Here is a 19,521-nt window from a genome sequence, read left to right on the forward strand (position 1 = left end):
TACACCTACATGTGCAGGTACCCAAAGAAATCTCAAGATTATTCCCATATTTTGAATTCTATTTAGACACATTAGTATTTCACAGATTACCGTATTTTTCGGACGATAAGTCGCTCCGGAGTATAAGCCCCATTAGTCAAAAAATGCATCATGAAGAGGAAAAAATATATATAAGTCGCACTGGACTATAAGTCGCATTTATTCAGAAAATTATTTTTTTCGTCTGCATATTTTAATAATTCTAGTTTGTAATCTGCAGAATAGGATTTTCTTTTTGGGGTCATTTTCTTTTTGGATAATTTTTTTCAGGGGTGGGCTAGAAGAGCAGCATAAAACGCCCTCTGGTGGCTGTAGACAGTAATGTTTTATATTGATTCATTTTAATTTTGGCATATAAGTCGCATCTGTCTATAAGTCGCAGGACCAGCCAAACTATGAAAAAAAGTGTCCGGAAAATACGGTATATCTTGTCTTGAGGCAGACTGTCCACTTTTTAAACTACTTAAAGCAGACAGTGAGTCTGAACAAATAACAGTCCTTGATGGTTGAGCTTCTCTTCCACCCATTGGACGGCTAGTAAGATAGCTATTAGTTCAGTAGTGAAAACTGAAGCAAACTCAGTGAAGTGTCCCTTTAACTATAACAATAAATATATTAGCGTCCACACCTCCGGACAATAACGATAACTTTGTTAATTCATTTCCGCGCAAATTAATTACCTTCAATGGCATTAACTAATACTGCATATTTCCTTTAAAAAACTTACATGTCACTTAATGTGTTCTTATTGCATTTACACAGCAGATGTCCTCAACACACTGCGTTTCGCGTAACTGTGCTCATCAAACACACACATGAATAATAGAGTCCAGTCTGTGATGTTTGATAAAGACAACATGTGATGATGACACAGTGGAAACATCAGAGAGAGAAAAAACACACAGAGGTGTGAAACTGGAAGTATGAAGCACATGAAGAGTAAGAGAGAGCTCACAGAGTCGTCTTCATCTCATTCACTGCAGACGACAACACAACATCTGATGAAGAAAATGTTTCTCATGTTTGTTTATTTCTATTTGTGCTTCTGCTGTCTGACAGGTGAGTTATAAACATATTTATATACCTCATAAATATATAGTCATAGATGCTGTAATGGTGTTATATTTAAACTGACTGTAGAGTTTGAATCTGTTTGAATGTGTTTGTGTTCTTCAGGTGTGTTTGGTGATGAAGTGAAGTCAGTGTCAGTGATGGAGGGAGATTCTCTTACTCTACAAACTGATACTAAACTACAGAGAGATCATCTGATATTGTGGATGTTTGGTCCTCAAGAGGCTGTAATAGCTGAAATTAACAAAGAAGCCAATAAGTTTTTAAAATATGCTAATGTTCTTGATGGGAGATTCAGAGACAGACTGCAGGTGAATAATCAGACTGGAGATCTCACCATCACAAACATCAATACTGAAGACTCTGGACTTTATCATATAAATATCAGAAGCAACAGAATAACCTCACACAGATTTAATGTTATTGTCTATGGTGAGTGAGGATTTACTTTTGACATATTAACAATTATATTTGTCTACGCAGTGATTAAATATATAAATATTTATATGCACCTCATTTCTGCACCTTATATGCAGACCTCTTGACTAATATTGATAATATTATAAATAAATGTAATACATTTTTGTTTATTTTCTCATGTTTGACAGCTCGCCTGCCCGTTCCGGTCATCACCAGAAACTCTTCACAATGTTCTTCATCATCAGCAAATCCAAACTGTGTGTTATTGTGTTCAGTGTTGAATGTGAGAGATGTGAGTCTGTCCTGGTACAAAGGAAACAGTTTATTGTCCATCATCAGTGTGTCTGATCTCAATATCAGACTCTCTCTACCTCTGGAGGTTGAATATCAGGATACAAACACATACAGATGTGTACTCAACAATACCATCACAAACCAAACTCAACATCTCAACATAAATGATGTCTGTCAGACGTGTTCAGATACAACAGGTGTGATTATTACTGTTTATTTACTGAGCTGATCTAAGATCAGATTCAGTTACAGTAATAACTCTTTATTATTTACCACAGGTCTCAGTACAGATGATGTCATTCTGATCTTGCGTGTTGTTGCTGCTGTTGCTCCTGGATTTCTGATGTCTGTCGCTTCAGTTCTGATGTTCTGGATCTACAGTAAAAACACAAACACACAGCAACAGGGTAAATGTTAACTAGTACTAATATAACAATACTAAACAATCCTTTAACAGATCAAGATGAGAGTTTGGTTTCTAATGTGTTTTTGAAACAGTTCAGAGCGGTATACTGGAGATGACTTGCGCAGAAAACATTTTTTTTATTGTTCATATCATTACCTGAAATATATTTGATTTATTTTTAACACACACACACACACACACACACACACACACACACACACACACACACACACACACACACACACACACACACACACACACACACACACACACACACACACACACACACACACACACACACACACACACACACACACACACACACACACACAACACAATTGTTTCTACTAATCTTTGTTCAGTGCAGTCTTATTGAATGTGTTTATAATAATTACAGTACGTCAACAAATTAATATTAACACGCTGTCAAAAATAAAATCATGTTAACACATATAGTTTATGTTACTTTAACAAATTAAGTTAAACAATTTCAGCTTGTTTTTACAAGTTATGCCAACATGTCACTTATCAAGTCAAAAGTTAAAATAGTAGGTTGAATTGACTTGCATAACCAAGTTGCACTTATATTTTAAGGTAACCCGTACACCTGTACAAGGTCCACTAAGTACAATATATATGTACAATATTTTGCAGAAAATGTCACTATTTTTAACAAATCAATAACATTAAAATTGACTGACATGTTTTTGTGTAAACTGGCATTTTTTAAATCAGACTCTTAATAGATTCTGCTAACAAAGCAGTATTTCTTAATGGTCTGAGGTCAGATAATTTTTTTTAATATACAATAAATGTACAATGCTAAAAGTATTCGGTTAATATAATTCTCTTATATTTGATGGAGGTGATGTCTATGGCCTTTTTTCATCTGAGCTCTTTATTGTTATGAAATGTTTGTGTTTGTATGTTGTGTGTGTTGTGTACAGAGAGCTCGAGTGGAGGAGTTATGAGACGATGATCAAACTCAACATTCAGCTTCAGTTTCTGATAAAACTTCACATTCTGACTGTTTGTGAGTCTACAGATTACAATAAAGCACTTATATTACACTTGAAACGTCTTGGGTTTTCTCTTACTTCAAGATCTGTTACTGACACCCATTTATAAGAATAGATCTCATTGTTAAAAGCTTAAAGTGTAACTGCAGGGAAACAGGCATTAATTTAATCTTAAATAATCATAGTCAGCAGTTTAAAACATTAAAGATATAGAACTATAAAATATTATCAGAAAGACAGAGATTAAAATATTATTTTTTAAATTAACATAAAAGCTTTTTTTAAATATTTATTTATGAGTTGACCTTACACCTGATGTGGAAAGAAATGTGGTTTTGTTTCTTGGTGGACATAAGACGTGTTTGTGGTTAATATGCATCTGTGCCCGTGTAAGAGGTGTGAACTTTTTGTAAAGGTTTGTGTGTTAGTAAGAGGTGTGCAAAGCTTATTAAATTCATTAATGTTGATGTTTGACAATAAAAGATTGCTTTAAACTAAACTTATATAACTGTGAGCTCTTACTGTGTGAATGTGAAATATTAAAGTCTTGTCTTAGTGTTAACTCACCTTTGAGCATCTCTTAACTCTTCACCTTTGCCTTATTTAGTCTACAGAGATCTATGAATATGTGAATTATTCCCCACCTCCAGTCTTTCGCACCATCTCGTGCATACTTCAGCTGAATGTTCTTAATCTTTTCAGCATTAGTCTATGCGGCATCAATACATAATATCTATGACCGAACTACTGATCCTCGCGTTTAACTGTGGTTACATGTTTGTGACATTGGAAACCAAGGTGATAAGGTGGTAATGCAGAAGCTATAACTATTCTTGCTATCATTACCTCACACCTGCTGATTTCACACCTTGATGCTCTTGTATGCTGTTATAGAAGAAAACATCTTATTTTAGTCTTTTTATGTCAATGGCAGATTATTTTATTAAATTTGATAAACAATACAAACTATTTACTGAAAGTTAGAGATTTATTGCATCATACTGATGTTTACTGGTTGTTAATAATGATATCAAGATTGATCAAGCCATTTTTTAACTGATCAGAATCAGCTTTATTAAGCCCAATACTTTTACATTATTCATTCTCAAAAGCAGTTTAGGGGCGGATCACATAGAATGTGTTTCTGGCAGTGGCAGGCGCCCCTTTGAATTGTTTTCTATGGGCGGTACACGTTTTGCACGTTGTTAATGCATTTTTTGTTATCTTTGATTAATAATTAAATTTGCTTTATGATCTTAAACATTAAAGTGAGACAAACATGCAAAAAATAAATAAATCAGAAACACTTTTTTACACCACTGTCCATCAAAGGAAAACATAAAATTGCAATGTAAGTTTTCTCCCACTATCGTGCAGACCTAGCTGCTATATTTTACAATAATGCTGCACTGAGCTGAACTGATAAACAATAATTTATAATAAATCATATTAAGAGAAATACATTTAGTTATTTTTTTTGGAACATGACAAAAAAGTTTTATATTTCTTAATAAAGTGCAACTATTTATTCATTTAGTCAAAGTGTGGATGAAAACACATATTTATTCAACCATAAGTTGTTATAGACCTAAATAAAAAAAAATTTGTTCTGCTGAACACAAAGAAAGATATTTGCAAGCAGAAAACAGTAACATCATTGACTTCCATAGTAGCAAAAACAAATACAATGGAAGTCAATGGTGACCATAAACACTTTGGTTACAAACACTGCCCAAAATATCTCCCTTTGTTTTAAGCAGAACAAAGAAATTTAACAACTTAACAACTTGAGGGTTAGTAAATGATGACTGAACTTTCATTTACGTCTAAACTATCTCTTTATTAGGATAATACTTGTATTAGACCGGGACTTAAACAGCACAAAACACTTGATCAGGACATTTCTAGTTGTTAATTCCTTTAGTTTTAGAGAGTAACTAACATAGCGATGTTAACTTTATTATATTTTAGCATGACAGCAGTAACCCAAAATGTAAATGACACATGACCAGGGACGTCGTTAGGCCTATTTTAGGGGGGCTGAAGCTACCCCAAAATGTTCCTAAGCCCCCCTAAATGATTATAAGAACAACAGTAAAATTTGATTTATCAAAAACCGTTTCCTCATTAATATTTAGACTCAACAAATGTTATATATCCAGCTACAAAAAAACATCTGACAAGTCGGACAGAATACGCTAGATGTCGAACGTCAAGTGACCAAACCGGAAAACGGCGATCGCTTCCGGTTGCCTGTAGTGATGGGTCGTTCGCGAACGAGCGGTGTCATGAGCAATCCAGTCCCCCCCATACGCACAACCGGCGCAACGTCATAGAATGTCTCTGAACAGGTTCACGCCCACTTTTGGGGGAAATCGCACTAGACGTTCCATTGACTTCCATTCAAAATAGCGGAACAAAGCAACCTTCGTACACAGGCGGCAGGCGTAAATAACTTATGAAATCACTCAGATTAAACACGTTAAGTAATTATCTGTCCACCCTGCCGGCCATAGAGCGCGAAAGATACATTAACACATTTAATTTGGTCAATTTAAAAACATGTCTCTTTCATTCTCCCAGCATCAAATTTGTGTAACAACGCTCCCTATTGGCCAGAGGTGTCTTACCCGGACATTAAACACGTACCTCATCAAGTCAACAGGGAAGCAAGTGAATGATTTTACTTCGTATTTGAAAGTTACTTAGTATTTATTTATTATGTCTTTATATTTAGAGTAATGAGTGCACTTTTCCGTCCAGCCATACAACTAACTGGCTTAGCGATATTTCCAGCAATCACTGGATGGCGTTGTTACACAAATTTGACGCTGTGAGAATGAAAGGGACATGTTTTTATATAGACCAAATTAAATGTGTTAATGTATCTTTCGCGCTCTATGGCAGGCAGGATGGACAGATAAATACTCGACATGTTTAATCTGAGTGATTTCATAAGTTATTTACGCCTGCCGGCTGTGTAAAACCGTTGCTTTGTTCCGCTATTTTGAATGGAAGCCAATGGAGGCGCTGCTTTTTTAACCCCCGAAAAGGGGCGGTGACGAAATTTACAGTCAAGTTCCCGGATGTGCCGGTAGTCCGTATAGATATGTATAAAGGCTAGATGGCTTACCGGCGCTGAGAGCCAATGGGACCCGACGACGTCACACGGCGGCCATCTTAGGACAGGACCGCTCGTCCAGTTATAACATTAAAGTCTATTGTGCATGTAGTGCTGAAATAACTATATTTTGCTCAATTTTCAACCGATTTTCAAACGGCTTGGTGTGTCATAAACGTCAGGGATGCGGCTATTTAACTACATAGGTACTTGTGAAAAATTATAGCCACGGAGTTTATTAGCACAAATCATAGCCACGTTAATAAGGTTTGTAATACACCAAACCGTTTGTAAATCCGTCAAGAATTCAGCAAGTTACGAGCATTTTAGATGGCGTATGTCACTCACCTTCACTATGGCAGCACTGACCTAAGATGGCCGCCAAGTGACGACACAGCTGACTCCGCCTTGAGCCATCTAGCCTTTATACATATCTATGGTCCCCCCGAGCAATTCGGTCTCCCCTAGGACCCCGATTGGTATCTACACTAATGCCTGCTCAAAAATGTGTCATTGCAATATCTCGTCTGCATACGCGGCTAGTAAGCTAATTATGTTGTACAAAATAGAAACATTACATTTTAAAAAAATAAAAGTTAACTAAAAAACAATATAATAAACTAATATTCATGTTGCAGAAACGTCAGTACTTTTGTGTCATCATCTGCTTTACAAAAACAATACTTTTATTTTTACGGAATATATATTTTTAATAGTAAAAGTGTAGTAATCATGGCTTATAATTATGATTTAAATGTGTGATTCAACTATGTAGTAATCATGTTTTGTATAAGTAATTAATGAGTAAGTAATTGTATATAGACAGTCAAAAGTGGAAATGGTACAGTATAATAATCTAAATAATAAAATGACACAAGCAATGTGTAGATCAGATCTTCCCCCTATAGCCTCATTTATATACTACTATATGAAACATATCATTTAAAAGACATCAATTGTAATTTTAACAACGTTCTAACTACATAAATCATAACGCGATTTTGTAGGAATTGTAATAAGGCGCTAAGAAAACTACCCACGAGGAGTTTTTTCAGCCAATGGAGTCGCGCGGGGTCCTAGGGGAGACCGAATTGCTCGGGGGGACCGAATTGCTTACGACGGCCCTGTCCCAAATGGCGCACTTCATGTGGACTTTCGGTCTCGTGGCCTTAAATTGCGCGTGCTCGCTTAGTCCACGAGTCCGTAGGGTGTCCCATCTGTCATTTTTACGCTTTGAAGTGTGCTCATCAGCGCCTCCTTTGCCCCCTTGATGCGGTCTTCAGCGAAGCCCGCACTGCAGCAGGCTTCGCGCACTTTACCAACCCAGAAGTCCTTGCGAAAGAGCAATCAGACCAATCAGACGACGGAAGGGAGGAGCTCACACTGACGGGCAACTTCTCTACCTATTTCCGGTGTGACGCTCGAGTCTGTCCCAAAATACGACTCCGTTGCACCCACGTGGACTCGTATTAAGGGTCCCTAAAGTCTGGACTACGTGATGTCATCAAAGTGTGGACTCTGAGGAGGACCACAAGTCCGGAGTGTGCCATTTGGGACAGGACCGACAGCGGCTCTAAGAGCTGATTCTTTGTAGCGAACGAGCAGAGCCGAATCTTCAGACGCAGGCAGGGGAGCCGGCTCTTCTAAGGGAGCCGAGCTAGAAGAGCCGAATCTATGAAAAGAGCCGGACTGCCATCACTAAAATGTAGGCCCTGTCCCAAATGGCGCACTTCATGTGGACTTTCGGTCTCGTGGCCTTAAATTGCGCGTGCTCGCTTAGTCCACGAGTCCGTAGGGTGTCCCATCTGTCATTTTTACGCTTTGAAGTGTGCTCATCAGCGCCTCCTTTGCCCCCTTGATGCGGTCTTCAGCGAAGCCCACACTGCAGCAGGCTTCGCGCACTTTACCAACCCAGAAGTCCTTGCGAAAGAGCAATCAGACCAATCAGACGACGGAAGGGAGGAGCTCACACTGACGGGAAACTTCTCTACCTATTTCCGGTGTGATGCTCGAGTCTGTCCCAAAATACGACTCCGGTGCACCCACGTGGACTCGCATCAAGAGTCCCTAAAGTCTGGACTTCGTGATGTCATCAAAGTGTGGACTCTGAGGAGGACCACAAGTCCGGAGTGTGCCATTTGGGACAGGGCGGTAGAGCCAGCGCTTGAACCGAAAGAGCCGAATCAATGGAAAGAGCCGGACTGCCCATCACTAATACACACGCTAGTACGCACGCTAATGGTGAAATAAAGATTGGTAAGTGTCGTGATACGGAGGAGTGAAATTGTAAGTTGTTTTTAATTACCTGCTGGCTGCTTACCTTTAGCTACGGTTTCTTGAGGTAAAGGAATGGGAATATTTTGGTTTGCTATGTCATGAAAAACTTTAGTCTTGCACAAGCAAAATACAAGAAATTGTTAACTTAGCAATCTAATCACAACTCTTTATTCTTTGCCAACAATATAGGCCTAATAATCTTTAAAATAAAATATCTCTAAAATAAAATATTTCTAAAAGAGGCATATTCAACAGTATCAATCCCCATAGAATGTTGTTTTCACTGAAAACTAAATGTCATCATAGGGTCCCTGTTAATGCAATACTGTTGTATCCTTCAATTCATTGAGCAGATGAGATGGATATTAGAAAATATTTTAGGAGAGAGAAAGAGAAGCAGCTGCAGGAGATTGGCAGGCCAGTTGATTCTGAGGGAGCCGGACCCGGTGTGATTGAGGTCAGTAATGGTCTATAGGTCTAAGGATTGTTTTTCTTTTCTTTTCTTGAATTTCTTATAAAAATAAGCATTTGTTGGCAGGTCTAGGCACTATGCATAGCATACACTACATTTTTTTTCATTATATTTAATATGCTAGCTATATTCTAACTAGGCCTGAGACTATTTTAATCATATAATGTGATAAATTAAATATTAAATACGTAGATGTTACCTAAAAGTAGGCTAAAGATGAGTAAATGCCCACACTCTCCACAGATACACATGTGAAACAAAAATGAAAGCAGTCATACATATTATACAGTAATCATTACTCCAAATCTTTTATTCCTTCCGCCATCAGGTTATTGTATTTATACAGTAGCCACTTTAATATGGAGAATACCGAACCAAATTCCTAGTATTTGTATACATGGCGAAATAAAGTTGAATTGAATTGAATTGAAAAAGGATCCATATCAATAGCTTACCTGGTAAAATACTGCCTTTTTGTTGTTGATTTATATTATACATTGTATTCATTTGGCAGAATAAATCATCTTTAATTGAGAAATGCTCAAACCTGTGTGTTGTCAAATATCACTATGACTTTAAAACTCTAGTTCTTGGGTTAAACTGTATGCAAGTCAAACAAAATTGCAATCTGATTGAACCTATCCACCATAGCATTCTGTGTGTGGACAACTTAATATAGAAATTAGATATAGTATGCTATTACTTTATCATACAGTTACAAAAGCATACAGATAGCATTTAAGTCATTGCTTATATAATAACTAATCAGGAGCAAAGTCTGGCCTAAATTCCCCCATGCAGCTTTGATGTGTCTAAAAGCTAACATTACAGTAACTTTTATTTAACAGAGTAGAAATGGAAGAGGAGGATATGTCTGTCATGTTTTACTTGTTAACATCTTGGTTTCTTGACTGGTTGTTGACATAATTGTAGCTCAGATGTGAGTGCAAAAATTTAGCAAACACAAGTTACAAATACTCTGTGGGCTGAGCCCCCCCTGTCTTCCAATCCTAGTGACGTCCCTGCACATGACCATTAGCCCTACACTAAAACTCACTTCAGTAGATAAAAAATTAAATATATTGCAAACTGTTAAGATCTGTGAGCCCTCAGTAGTCAATCTATACTGTTGACTAAAGAGTCTTCTAGTGTACACTACAGGAATGAATTTCTCCATGATCACATGATGATCAACATAATACAGTCAAATTATTATGACGTTTAACTAGCTTTAAAGAGAGTGTTAGCAAGCCGTCCAAATACAGATCACAGGTCTACAGGCTATAACAAGGCAAAATTCGGACTGTCAGTAAAAATTTTAATAGACGTCTAACCATAGCCCATAAATAAAAAAAATAAAAATGAAAGCAAACAAACACATTTTCATCTCTGTTGAGTTTGCTTAAATGGTAGAACAGTAGAGCAGACATCTCACAATTTATTATGGCAACTGTAATATCTTTATGTGCATAATTAGTGTTATAAACCCCAATTTTCCTGTTTACACTAAAGGTCCAGATTTTTTTATTGATACAATTAATATATAATTTTTTGCTTACTTTACACCTATATATTAATGCTGTTTTGGGAGATATGAAGTACTTTTGTACCCGTTTACCTTTTACGAAAAATGAACATCAATCTGACAAAATTCTTTCTAGATATGAATCTAGATGTTATGTGTTGAATTCGGCCAACTGCTGGTTTGAAATAAAACATTAAAGAATTACAGTTTGGAAAATAAATCATTTCGACCAGCAGAGGCCCATAGAGACTTCATTTCACTGGATGTGGCCAACTGCTCACATCAATACTTTAGTGATACATTTTGTGAATTTATGTATATATAAACATTAGAAAGGACATAAAAATAAATATTATTTCAAATAGTAGAATATTTTTGTAGTTTTTGATGCATTTTGAAATGTCTGTTTTTACAAAATACCACAGAAATTTGACAGAACAATGCAACATAAGGCACAGTGGAAAAGGTCAGTTGTCTTTTATCTCTCTTTCATCAGTTGCTTGCTCTCTCCATATGTGTGTGCATGTCCAGGAATTAGGTCTTGAGGCTTGTTTCATTTTCCATTTATGATACAAAATACATTTTGAATTGACGTCAATATAATATGCAATACATTTCATTTTGATATTTGCGCAATCTATCGTCCAGAACAAATTATTTAGTTACTTATTGACAGACCAATAAGAAGCTATTATCAAATAAATAAATTAGACATTTTAATTTATTAATATAATAAAATAAAACTACACTGAAGATCATATAACTCTAAATATAACTAACAAATTAATTTTATGTACAATAAGATGGTACAACTACATAATTACACAGACAAATCATATTAGCATAGTGTAATATTACTGAGTATAACAAATAAAAAAGCACTGAGAGTTTTATCAAATGATTTTATTTAATAAAGTGCAAATGAGGATTATAAAAGAAGTGATTTGTCATATTAAAGCTGTAATAATACACAATGTTCATAGATAGACTAAATAAAAAAGATAGACATCCCTGATGAAAAAAAAACAATAAAACCATTACAGAAAATTCTAATGGTTTCCATTAAAATACCAATAGAAACCATTTGCTTTTACCATTAAAACCACTACAGTTTAGTGTGTTTTGGGCCATATTCCATTAGAACCAATATATAGAACCAATACATACCATTAGAGACCAACAAAGACCAATATACTGTAGTGTGCGTTGGGCCATATTCCATTAGAACCAATTAAATTCCCAATAAAATGGTTTTATTGTTTTTTTCAGCAGGGATTTGGTTAAGTACATTAGGAGCTTTAAATTAAGTGCTATAAATCGATGCATAATTCAGTCTCACACTAATAAACAGAAAAAAACACAACATATTGTATAATGTACTGTACAAGTCTCTCTGACACAAACAATATTAATATACAATAACAAAATGTATCTTAGTAGTTAATTATTATCAATTCTGGCAATAATAAAAAACAAGGCACAGAGTATAAAATGTAAACATTTGGCAAAGCTTTTAAAAAGGTTACAATAATATAATATCAACTCTCACTCAGAATCTATCAGTCAATGTAAAACTAAATCTAAGTCTTATTTCTAGTTTCTTCAACACAAACACTTTCTCTTTTTAGAGCTACATGAGCTGAATCTATGAACTTTACAGAGTATGAACATATTTACTTCTCAATAAAGGTCATGTTTCATGTACACAGGTGTTTAGTATCAATATATTCCTGAAAATATGTGAACAATATGTTAATCTGAGCAATGTAACCACATGAATAATGTGTTGTTACCTGTATTTCATTTATTCTTTGGTATATCTGCTAATATTGATAAACTAATAAGAGAGAAATTAAACCTAAAGCTGCTGCTAGCATCACACATTATCACTTAAACTACAGGAACACAACACAACTACATTACTTAACAGTCTACAGACCTTTTCATCGGATGCACGTGCGGTGATGCAATAAGCGTCTGGTCCGAACTTGACTTCCGGTTTCAGTTTTTTAAAGGTCTGACTAGTAGCTAAACTAAACTCTTAAACAAATACCTCGTCTAAAATAATAAATGTTTTGGTTTCCTGAGTAATCTATGTGTTGTTTATTTTGCTTGTTATATAAATAAACTATGTTTAAAGAACTTTGTTGTTATTTATTCTTAGCGGAGTTTACCGGAAGTTACGTGTTGACCACGAAAGCCACTTGTTTATGTTGTTAATGCTGAAACCGTCTTTATGTATTTATGTTTGTTTTACTTAATGAATCCGATTACTCCTCGACATCTGTGGCATTATGGGATAGAAAACTAATCACTGGTTAGACATTAACTAGAAGTGAAGATCAGCAGATCATCAGTGTAACAATAACACACAGTTTCATCTACAGATTCACATTTAAACACTTATTGTTTTGCACACTGTGTATTAGTGATAGTATGAATACTTGGATACAGGGTCAGAGAGTAGGGCTGGGTTTCGATTCAAATTTGAAGAATAGATTCGACTCCGATACTCAAGATCTTGAATCGATTATCATTATTCGATTCGATCTTCGCGATTAAGATAAGTGTTTTTGAAAAAAGCATTTTTCCCAGCTGTTACCTGAATTACAGTTTTCAAAACAACCGCTTGCTTGCTTAACGTTACTGACCGCCATGTTTGTTGTTTTAATGTCCTACCACCTCGCGTGCATGCGTGAATTCAATGATGCAGCAAGTTTAAGTTATTAATTATTAAATGGATCCTCTGAGTTACGGAGCGATCTTTAGAAATCAATATGAAAATCGATTCAGAATTGGTGAATCTATTTTTTCAACACAGCCCTATCAGAGAGTTTTGATGTCAAATAATATCAACAAAAAGACAAACATCACTCAGTGAAATACTGCTGTAGTGCAAATGTTAGATATTTGTAAGATATTTAGATTTTTTTTTTATAACACTGCACTAGCTGTATGAAACAACAAATATTAGATTCAGTACACAATGTCTGCATCTAGAAACGGATATGAAATCTGATATTATATCTGAACAACAGATGTTTTCCAACTTTCATTTTTTATTAATATTTTTATGAATATTTATTGAAACAGTTTCTATATTCAGAAATGGTTCATCAGCACACACAGGTGGATTGTTTTAACTTATTGACACAAGATTGATTTTTTTAAGAGATGTGATGCTGATGTGTTTGTAATGTTGTGTTACACTTACACCACCAATTGCTAATTGTGTAACAACAACGACTGCATCTCTATCTCCACTGAATGTCCTCCTCTCTTCCTCACTGAATCTTCTGCCTTAAAATCTGTAAGAAACAGAGATGAGAGATCAAATCAAAAGTTATTCAGAGAGGAAGTAGCAGTGATAAACATCTTTAAATGAAGGATGATTCGATTTTTGTACCTAATGCTAATTTTAGACCTTACTTAATTTGCAACTTTAAAGAAATTACAAACATTTATAAAAAAATAATAAAGATATTTCTTTTAGAGATCAGTTAAGCCACTAGACAGACTGATAAATAAATAAATACAGACCGAAAGTTAACTTGAGTCAGGCACAAAGTGTGTGTATTCAATGAAATATCTATACTGTCAACAGAGTACAGATGTTAATGGTCATTTTTTTCTTAATGCCATTCAAGCACCTATGATTATGTTCAAAGCAAGAACGGATTAAAACCTACACATTAACCAAAGTAAATAAAATCATTTTTACTCTCACCAGAGAGAGACACAACTGTTCTTCTGTCTGAGGTTTCTCCGTCTCTGATGATCTTCACTTCATAAACTCCTTCATGTTCATCTCTTAAGTTTTTAATGGTGAGATCTCCAGTGCGCTTATTCAGCTTCAGTTTATCTCTGAATAGATCATCATCATCATCATATGTACTGAAGATCTTGTTGGCAGGATTGATTTCAGCTATGAGAGTTTCATTAAATCTCCACTCGATCTTCTCAACTCTCTTTATGTCATTAAGTAAAGTGTCCAGATCAACAGATGCTCCCTCTGTCGTGTACAGTTTTCCTGCTATTTCACCTGTAACATCAGACAGAAAGACAGAAATGAAATCAATTCAGGTGATTTTCATCTATTAAGTGTTTTATTTACTGATTATAAACATCAGCTGATATTCTCATAAATGAATTTCTGTTTATTAACTCAATCTTTCAGATTCTCTATCAGTATATAAATATAAACACAACTATAACATCTAGATGATGAATTTATGAATCTCCTAACAGTGAGAACTCATCTAATGGGTAAATGAAAATAATAAAATATCAGTTCTTCAATATTGATGGTACTAACTCACTATAATATTCAGTAACAACTAATCAAATATCTGAAATGATGTACAGATGTGTTGTGTGTATAAAGTTGGTTTATCTGCAGTAAAGATCAGGTTTAAACAGAAAATAAGTCAGAGTTAAACACAGTGTGAATATCTTCACTGTAAGTTAATAGTCATAAATCACTCTTACATCTACAGTATACTGTCAACAGAGTACAGATGATAATAAAATCATTATTATACTGAAAGATTTCAGTTACTCACATCTGAGAGAGACAGATATAATCCTTTCTAAAGTTTTTCCTCCTCTGATGATCTTCAGTCTATAAACTCCTTTATGTTCCTCTCTGATGTCATTGATGTTGAGATCTCCAGTCTGATCATTCAGCTTCAGTTTATCTCTGAATAGATCGTCATCACCATCATATGTACTGAAGATATTGTTTGCAGGATTGATTTCAGCTATGAGAGTTCCTTTAAATCTCCACTTTATCACATCATCTCTCTGTATGTCAGTAACTTTAGTCTTTAGATTGACAGATTTCCCCTCATCCACTTCCACCATTGAAACTGTAACACAGAAAAGAAATCAATTCAGGATGATTACCAGTAAACTTAAATGTTATTTGTACTCTTGACTCCTCGCAGTCATTACAGTGGATATCATGACACTCACATGCTTATATACATGTATATTAAAGAGCCCCTTTCATGGATTTCAACTTTTTAACTCTAGTTACAGTATAATGTAGCAGTTTTGAGCATAAAATAGATGTGCAGAGTTACAAAGCTCACAGTCCAATTTAAAGGAAGATATTCCCTTTAACCAAAGGCATTTTTAATGTACTACAGTAAACGCCTGAGATGTAGTTCTACAGTTATTTCCATGACCTGATGACGTGGATGTGTGCATTTGAATAATGCCCGCCCACTAGCTGCTTATACCCGCCCACTTGCTGTTGTCAGATAGAACTGATTTGTTAAATACAGTAGCCCAAGTCTGTTTGCTAACAGAATTGCGGAGTTATTGATTTCAGTATGTCTAGAAGAAGCTGTTTTTTATATAAGGGTAAAATAATATTGTACAGTATGAAGAGTAAAATAGTGAAATAGTGGTTACAGTTTATGCAATAAACAGTTGCAATGCAATTCATTCGCACTGTAACCAGAAACTATATTTCTCCTCTCGCCATTTTTGTGATCACTGCTTCCTTAAACATGTAGAGGTCAAGGCTGGAAATTTGTGCGTTTGCACCTAAAGGCTTAATCTGTTCCTAATTTGTTACCTAGTGCTTTAGGATCACAACCAGTATACATTATTATTGTGTATATTTATTAGTTGTGTACGACCGCGATGCTGTGGAAAACATAACAAATAGTTAAAAAAATAAAATAAACTGACATCATATATGGGAGTTTTTTATGCGTATTTGCGCCATGTTGTGTGGAGAATTCAGTAAATCATACAAAACCATACAATGTTACAAGGTAATCGTTTCAAATCATGCAGTATAGTGTTACATTGTAAACTTGTAAACTTCAGAGGACTGTAAAATAGATCATCTCTTGTGCGTGCACGTTAAATGAAGCCTTTTAACGTACTGTAGTCTGCTGTATGTCTAAACTCAACCGCTGTTTAAACCTGTATAGCTCTAAATCGACAAGCAAATGCATAAACAACGACAATACTGTTGTTGGTGTATAAAATGAATGAAGCAGTTCTCGCTTATACAAACACTTTTGACAAGAGCCGTGCCGCGGTAAAAGTGTGAGTAAGTGGAGAGAGACGGAGCTTCTATAAACCTCATAACACCTGTAACATTTATACTAAGTGCTGTTTCTCAATAACGTTGTTTCTATTTAAGTGCTATGAAGACTTTAAAACCTTTCTTACTTACGATGTTAAAAAATATTTTGTATTCACTGCGCCTTTTTGGCAAGAAAGTATTTGGCTACTTTCATAAAAAACTTGACGTTGTACAACAACAGTAGGCGCAAAACTATCTGCACGTTGTGTTAAATCCCATGCGCAACACTCGGATAAATGTAGTGTGTTTACACGAGAGAGTTTGGTCTGCGCTGCGGAGAACGTGTGTATGATATTTTATTTTAGCGCAGATGTTTGGTGTCTGGACATCGACTGTGTTTATTATTATAAAACAATTCTGCACCAAGGTTTGCTGTCATGCTTTTACACAGTGAACGAGAGTAACAGGTTATTATGTGACAGACAACTAGTCCAGTTCTCTTCAGTAGGCTACACAACAGAGCTTCACCGAAAATGACAACAAGTGGCCACGATCAGACTGCTGCACCTGTGCTGTCCTCTCAATCAGTCAAAAAATCAGTCTGTGGAGGACTTTTCAAGAATGAGCGTGGTGTTAAGATCCACCAAGGCAAGTCCAAGTGCAAAGAGCAGAGTCAGCAACGCAGAGCACCTGAGCTTACGCAGAGTAACCTCTCCAAGTTTGTTAAGGGTGTTCATCAGTCGGTGGAGGAGGTCCAGGGCCAGGAGGCAAACCACAGTGCCCCAGACCTCTCTGCTCAATCTACTCGGAGCATAGGAAGAGACTGTGAACCTGAAAGTCCAGAAGACTTCAAGAGGAAACCACGCTTGAATTTACCACCAGCAACAGACTGCAGATGGGCTCAACTGGATAATGATTTAAATTCCATCTTGGAGAACACCCTAAAAGGAGATGCAGTCAAGAAGATAAAGATCATGGTTGAAGTTGTGTACCAGGCTTGTTACGACACCTTTGGTGTAAAAGAAGACAAGATCCCCAGGCAGTCGGCAGGGCCTAGTAGGAGACAACGGCAGATTAAGGAGCTGCGAGAAATACTAAAGACATCAAAGAAAAGGTGGCGGGAAGCAAGTGATGAGGAAAGAGTGGCCCTGGATGAGATCAGCGTAGAGATGCAGAAAAAACTAATCCGGCTTCGGAGAGCTGAGAGCATACGGGAGAAACAGAGGGAAAAGCGCTGGAAGAGGAAAGCCTTTTTTTAACAACCCTTTCCAATTCACAGCGGACCTATTAGGAAAACCCAAGGGGGGGACCCTGTTATGTGCAAAAGAGGAAATAGAAAATAGTGTGGCGGCTGCACATGGAGACTCCTCCAGAGGTCTTCCTTTGGGGGAATGTCCTTCTCCATTGCCGATTCTTACACCACACACCCCTTTTAACATGGCAAATTTTACTTTGGAAGAAGTGAGGGCGGTAGTGATAAAAGCACGTGTGGGATCAGCCCCAGGACCATCAGGCACCACCTATAAAATCTATAAATGCTGCCCACTGCTGCTGAAGAGGCTCTCAAAGCTTCTACGGACACTGTGGAAGAAGAAGCTGGAACCCGGGCTCTGGACTCTTGCCGAAGGTTGTACCAAAAGAGCTCAATTCCACAAGACTCGACCAGTTCCGGGAGATTTCCCTGCTGGATGTAGAGGGGAAAATCTTATGGTCCATCATCGCCAAAAGGTTAAATAAATACCTGCTTGCCAATGAGTTTATTGATCCCAGCGTACAGAAAGGAGGGGTACCAGGATATTCTGGCTGCCTGGAGCATACGGCAGTCATCAGTCAACTTATTAATGAAGCCAAAAGTAAGAACAACACACTCTCTGTTGTTTGGCTGGACCTTGCCAAAGCCTACCCAAGTGTCCCACATCAGTTGATCCGAAAGGCATTGGATCACTACCGAGTTCCATCAGAGGTAGTTGAGCTTGTAATGGCACACATGAATGCACTGCAGATGAGGTTTACTGTGGGAAACATCACCACCAAATGGCAACGGCTTGAGAAGGGCATTATGGCAGGATGCACAATTTCCGTGACCCTTTTTATAGCGGCTATGAATTTGTTGCTTAAGGCAGGGGGAATGCAGTGCAGAGGCTCAAAAGCAGACGACGGCACAAGACACCCGCCTGCAGAGCTTTCATGGATGACGTGACGGTAATGACTCCATCTATCCAGGGGACACAGTGGATCTTGAGTGAACTGGATAAGATGGCAACATGGTCACGCCTCCAGTTTAAACCAGAAAAGTCAAGGAGCCTTAGTATCTTGAAAGGAAAGTTAACAGGAAACATCTTTAGCATTCAAGGCTCTAAGATTCCGACAATCCAAGACCAAAGGATCCGATGCCTCGGAAAGCAGTATGACAGCTCCTTAAAGGACAGTGGTAATCTTACCGATACCAAGGCCCAGTTGAATACCTGGCTCAAGGCCATTGAGCAAAGCCAACTGCTCGGGAGGTTCAAAGTCTGGTGTTTTCAATTTGGCATCATACCCCGGCTGCAATGGCCTTTCTTACTTTATGACTTTCCTGTATCTCAGGTGGAAGGAATGGAAAGACTGTGCAGTAAGTTCTTGTGAAAATGGTTGGGAGTCCCCCCATCATTCAGCGCAGTCAATCTGTACAGCAGGACCTCCAAGCTTTCTTTGCCAGTTTCATCGGTGGTCGAGGAGTTTAAAGCTGCCAAGGCAAGGGCAGTCAGTACACTCCTTTCGTCTGAGGATGGGAAAGTAAGACATGCAAGCAAGACCATCAAATGTGGTAGAAAGTGGAAGCCTCAACAAGC

At 36.8% G+C, this 19,521-nt stretch overlaps 3 protein-coding genes across 6 annotated transcripts in view; 1 reads left to right on the top strand and 2 right to left on the bottom strand.

Annotated features, from left to right (window-relative positions):
* LOC141363029 (uncharacterized) overlaps positions 1 to 19,521 on the bottom strand; it is a 76,546-nt gene that overhangs the window by 42,580 nt on the left and 14,445 nt on the right. The window lies entirely within an intron of this gene.
* Positions 579 to 3,300, top strand: LOC129452802 (SLAM family member 5-like). Of its 2 annotated transcripts, none has more exons than XM_073865476.1 (5): positions 579 to 1,098; positions 1,216 to 1,542; positions 1,719 to 2,021; positions 2,103 to 2,231; positions 2,323 to 2,565. In XM_073865476.1, exons 1-5 carry the CDS (start codon positions 963 to 965, stop codon positions 2,388 to 2,390), a joined length of 963 nt encoding a protein of 320 aa, XP_073721577.1. In that variant the 5' UTR covers positions 579 to 962; the 3' UTR covers positions 2,391 to 2,565. The 2 variants fall into 2 exon arrangements, with proteins under 2 accessions (XP_073721577.1, XP_073721578.1); XM_073865477.1 differs by lacking the exon at positions 2,323 to 2,565 and adding an exon at positions 3,178 to 3,300 and having other exon boundaries at positions 602 to 1,098.
* On the bottom strand, positions 1,988 to 15,508 carry LOC141363031 (uncharacterized). 2 transcript variants are annotated; one of them, XM_073865482.1, is made up of 4 exons: positions 15,207 to 15,508; positions 14,372 to 14,686; positions 13,859 to 13,952; positions 1,988 to 2,199 (listed from the first exon to the last, which is right to left on the bottom strand). In XM_073865482.1, the coding sequence occupies exons 1-3, from the start codon at positions 15,505 to 15,507 to the stop codon at positions 13,870 to 13,872; spliced, it is 699 nt and encodes a 232-aa protein (XP_073721583.1). In that variant the 5' UTR covers position 15,508; the 3' UTR covers positions 1,988 to 2,199; positions 13,859 to 13,869. The 2 variants fall into 2 exon arrangements, with proteins under 2 accessions (XP_073721583.1, XP_073721582.1); XM_073865481.1 differs by lacking the exon at positions 1,988 to 2,199 and having other exon boundaries at positions 11,650 to 13,952.

Source organism: Misgurnus anguillicaudatus, unplaced genomic scaffold, assembly GCF_027580225.2.
Source record: "Misgurnus anguillicaudatus unplaced genomic scaffold, ASM2758022v2 HiC_scaffold_31, whole genome shotgun sequence".
In the NCBI taxonomy this organism is placed as follows: Eukaryota; Metazoa; Chordata; class Actinopteri; order Cypriniformes; family Cobitidae; genus Misgurnus; species Misgurnus anguillicaudatus.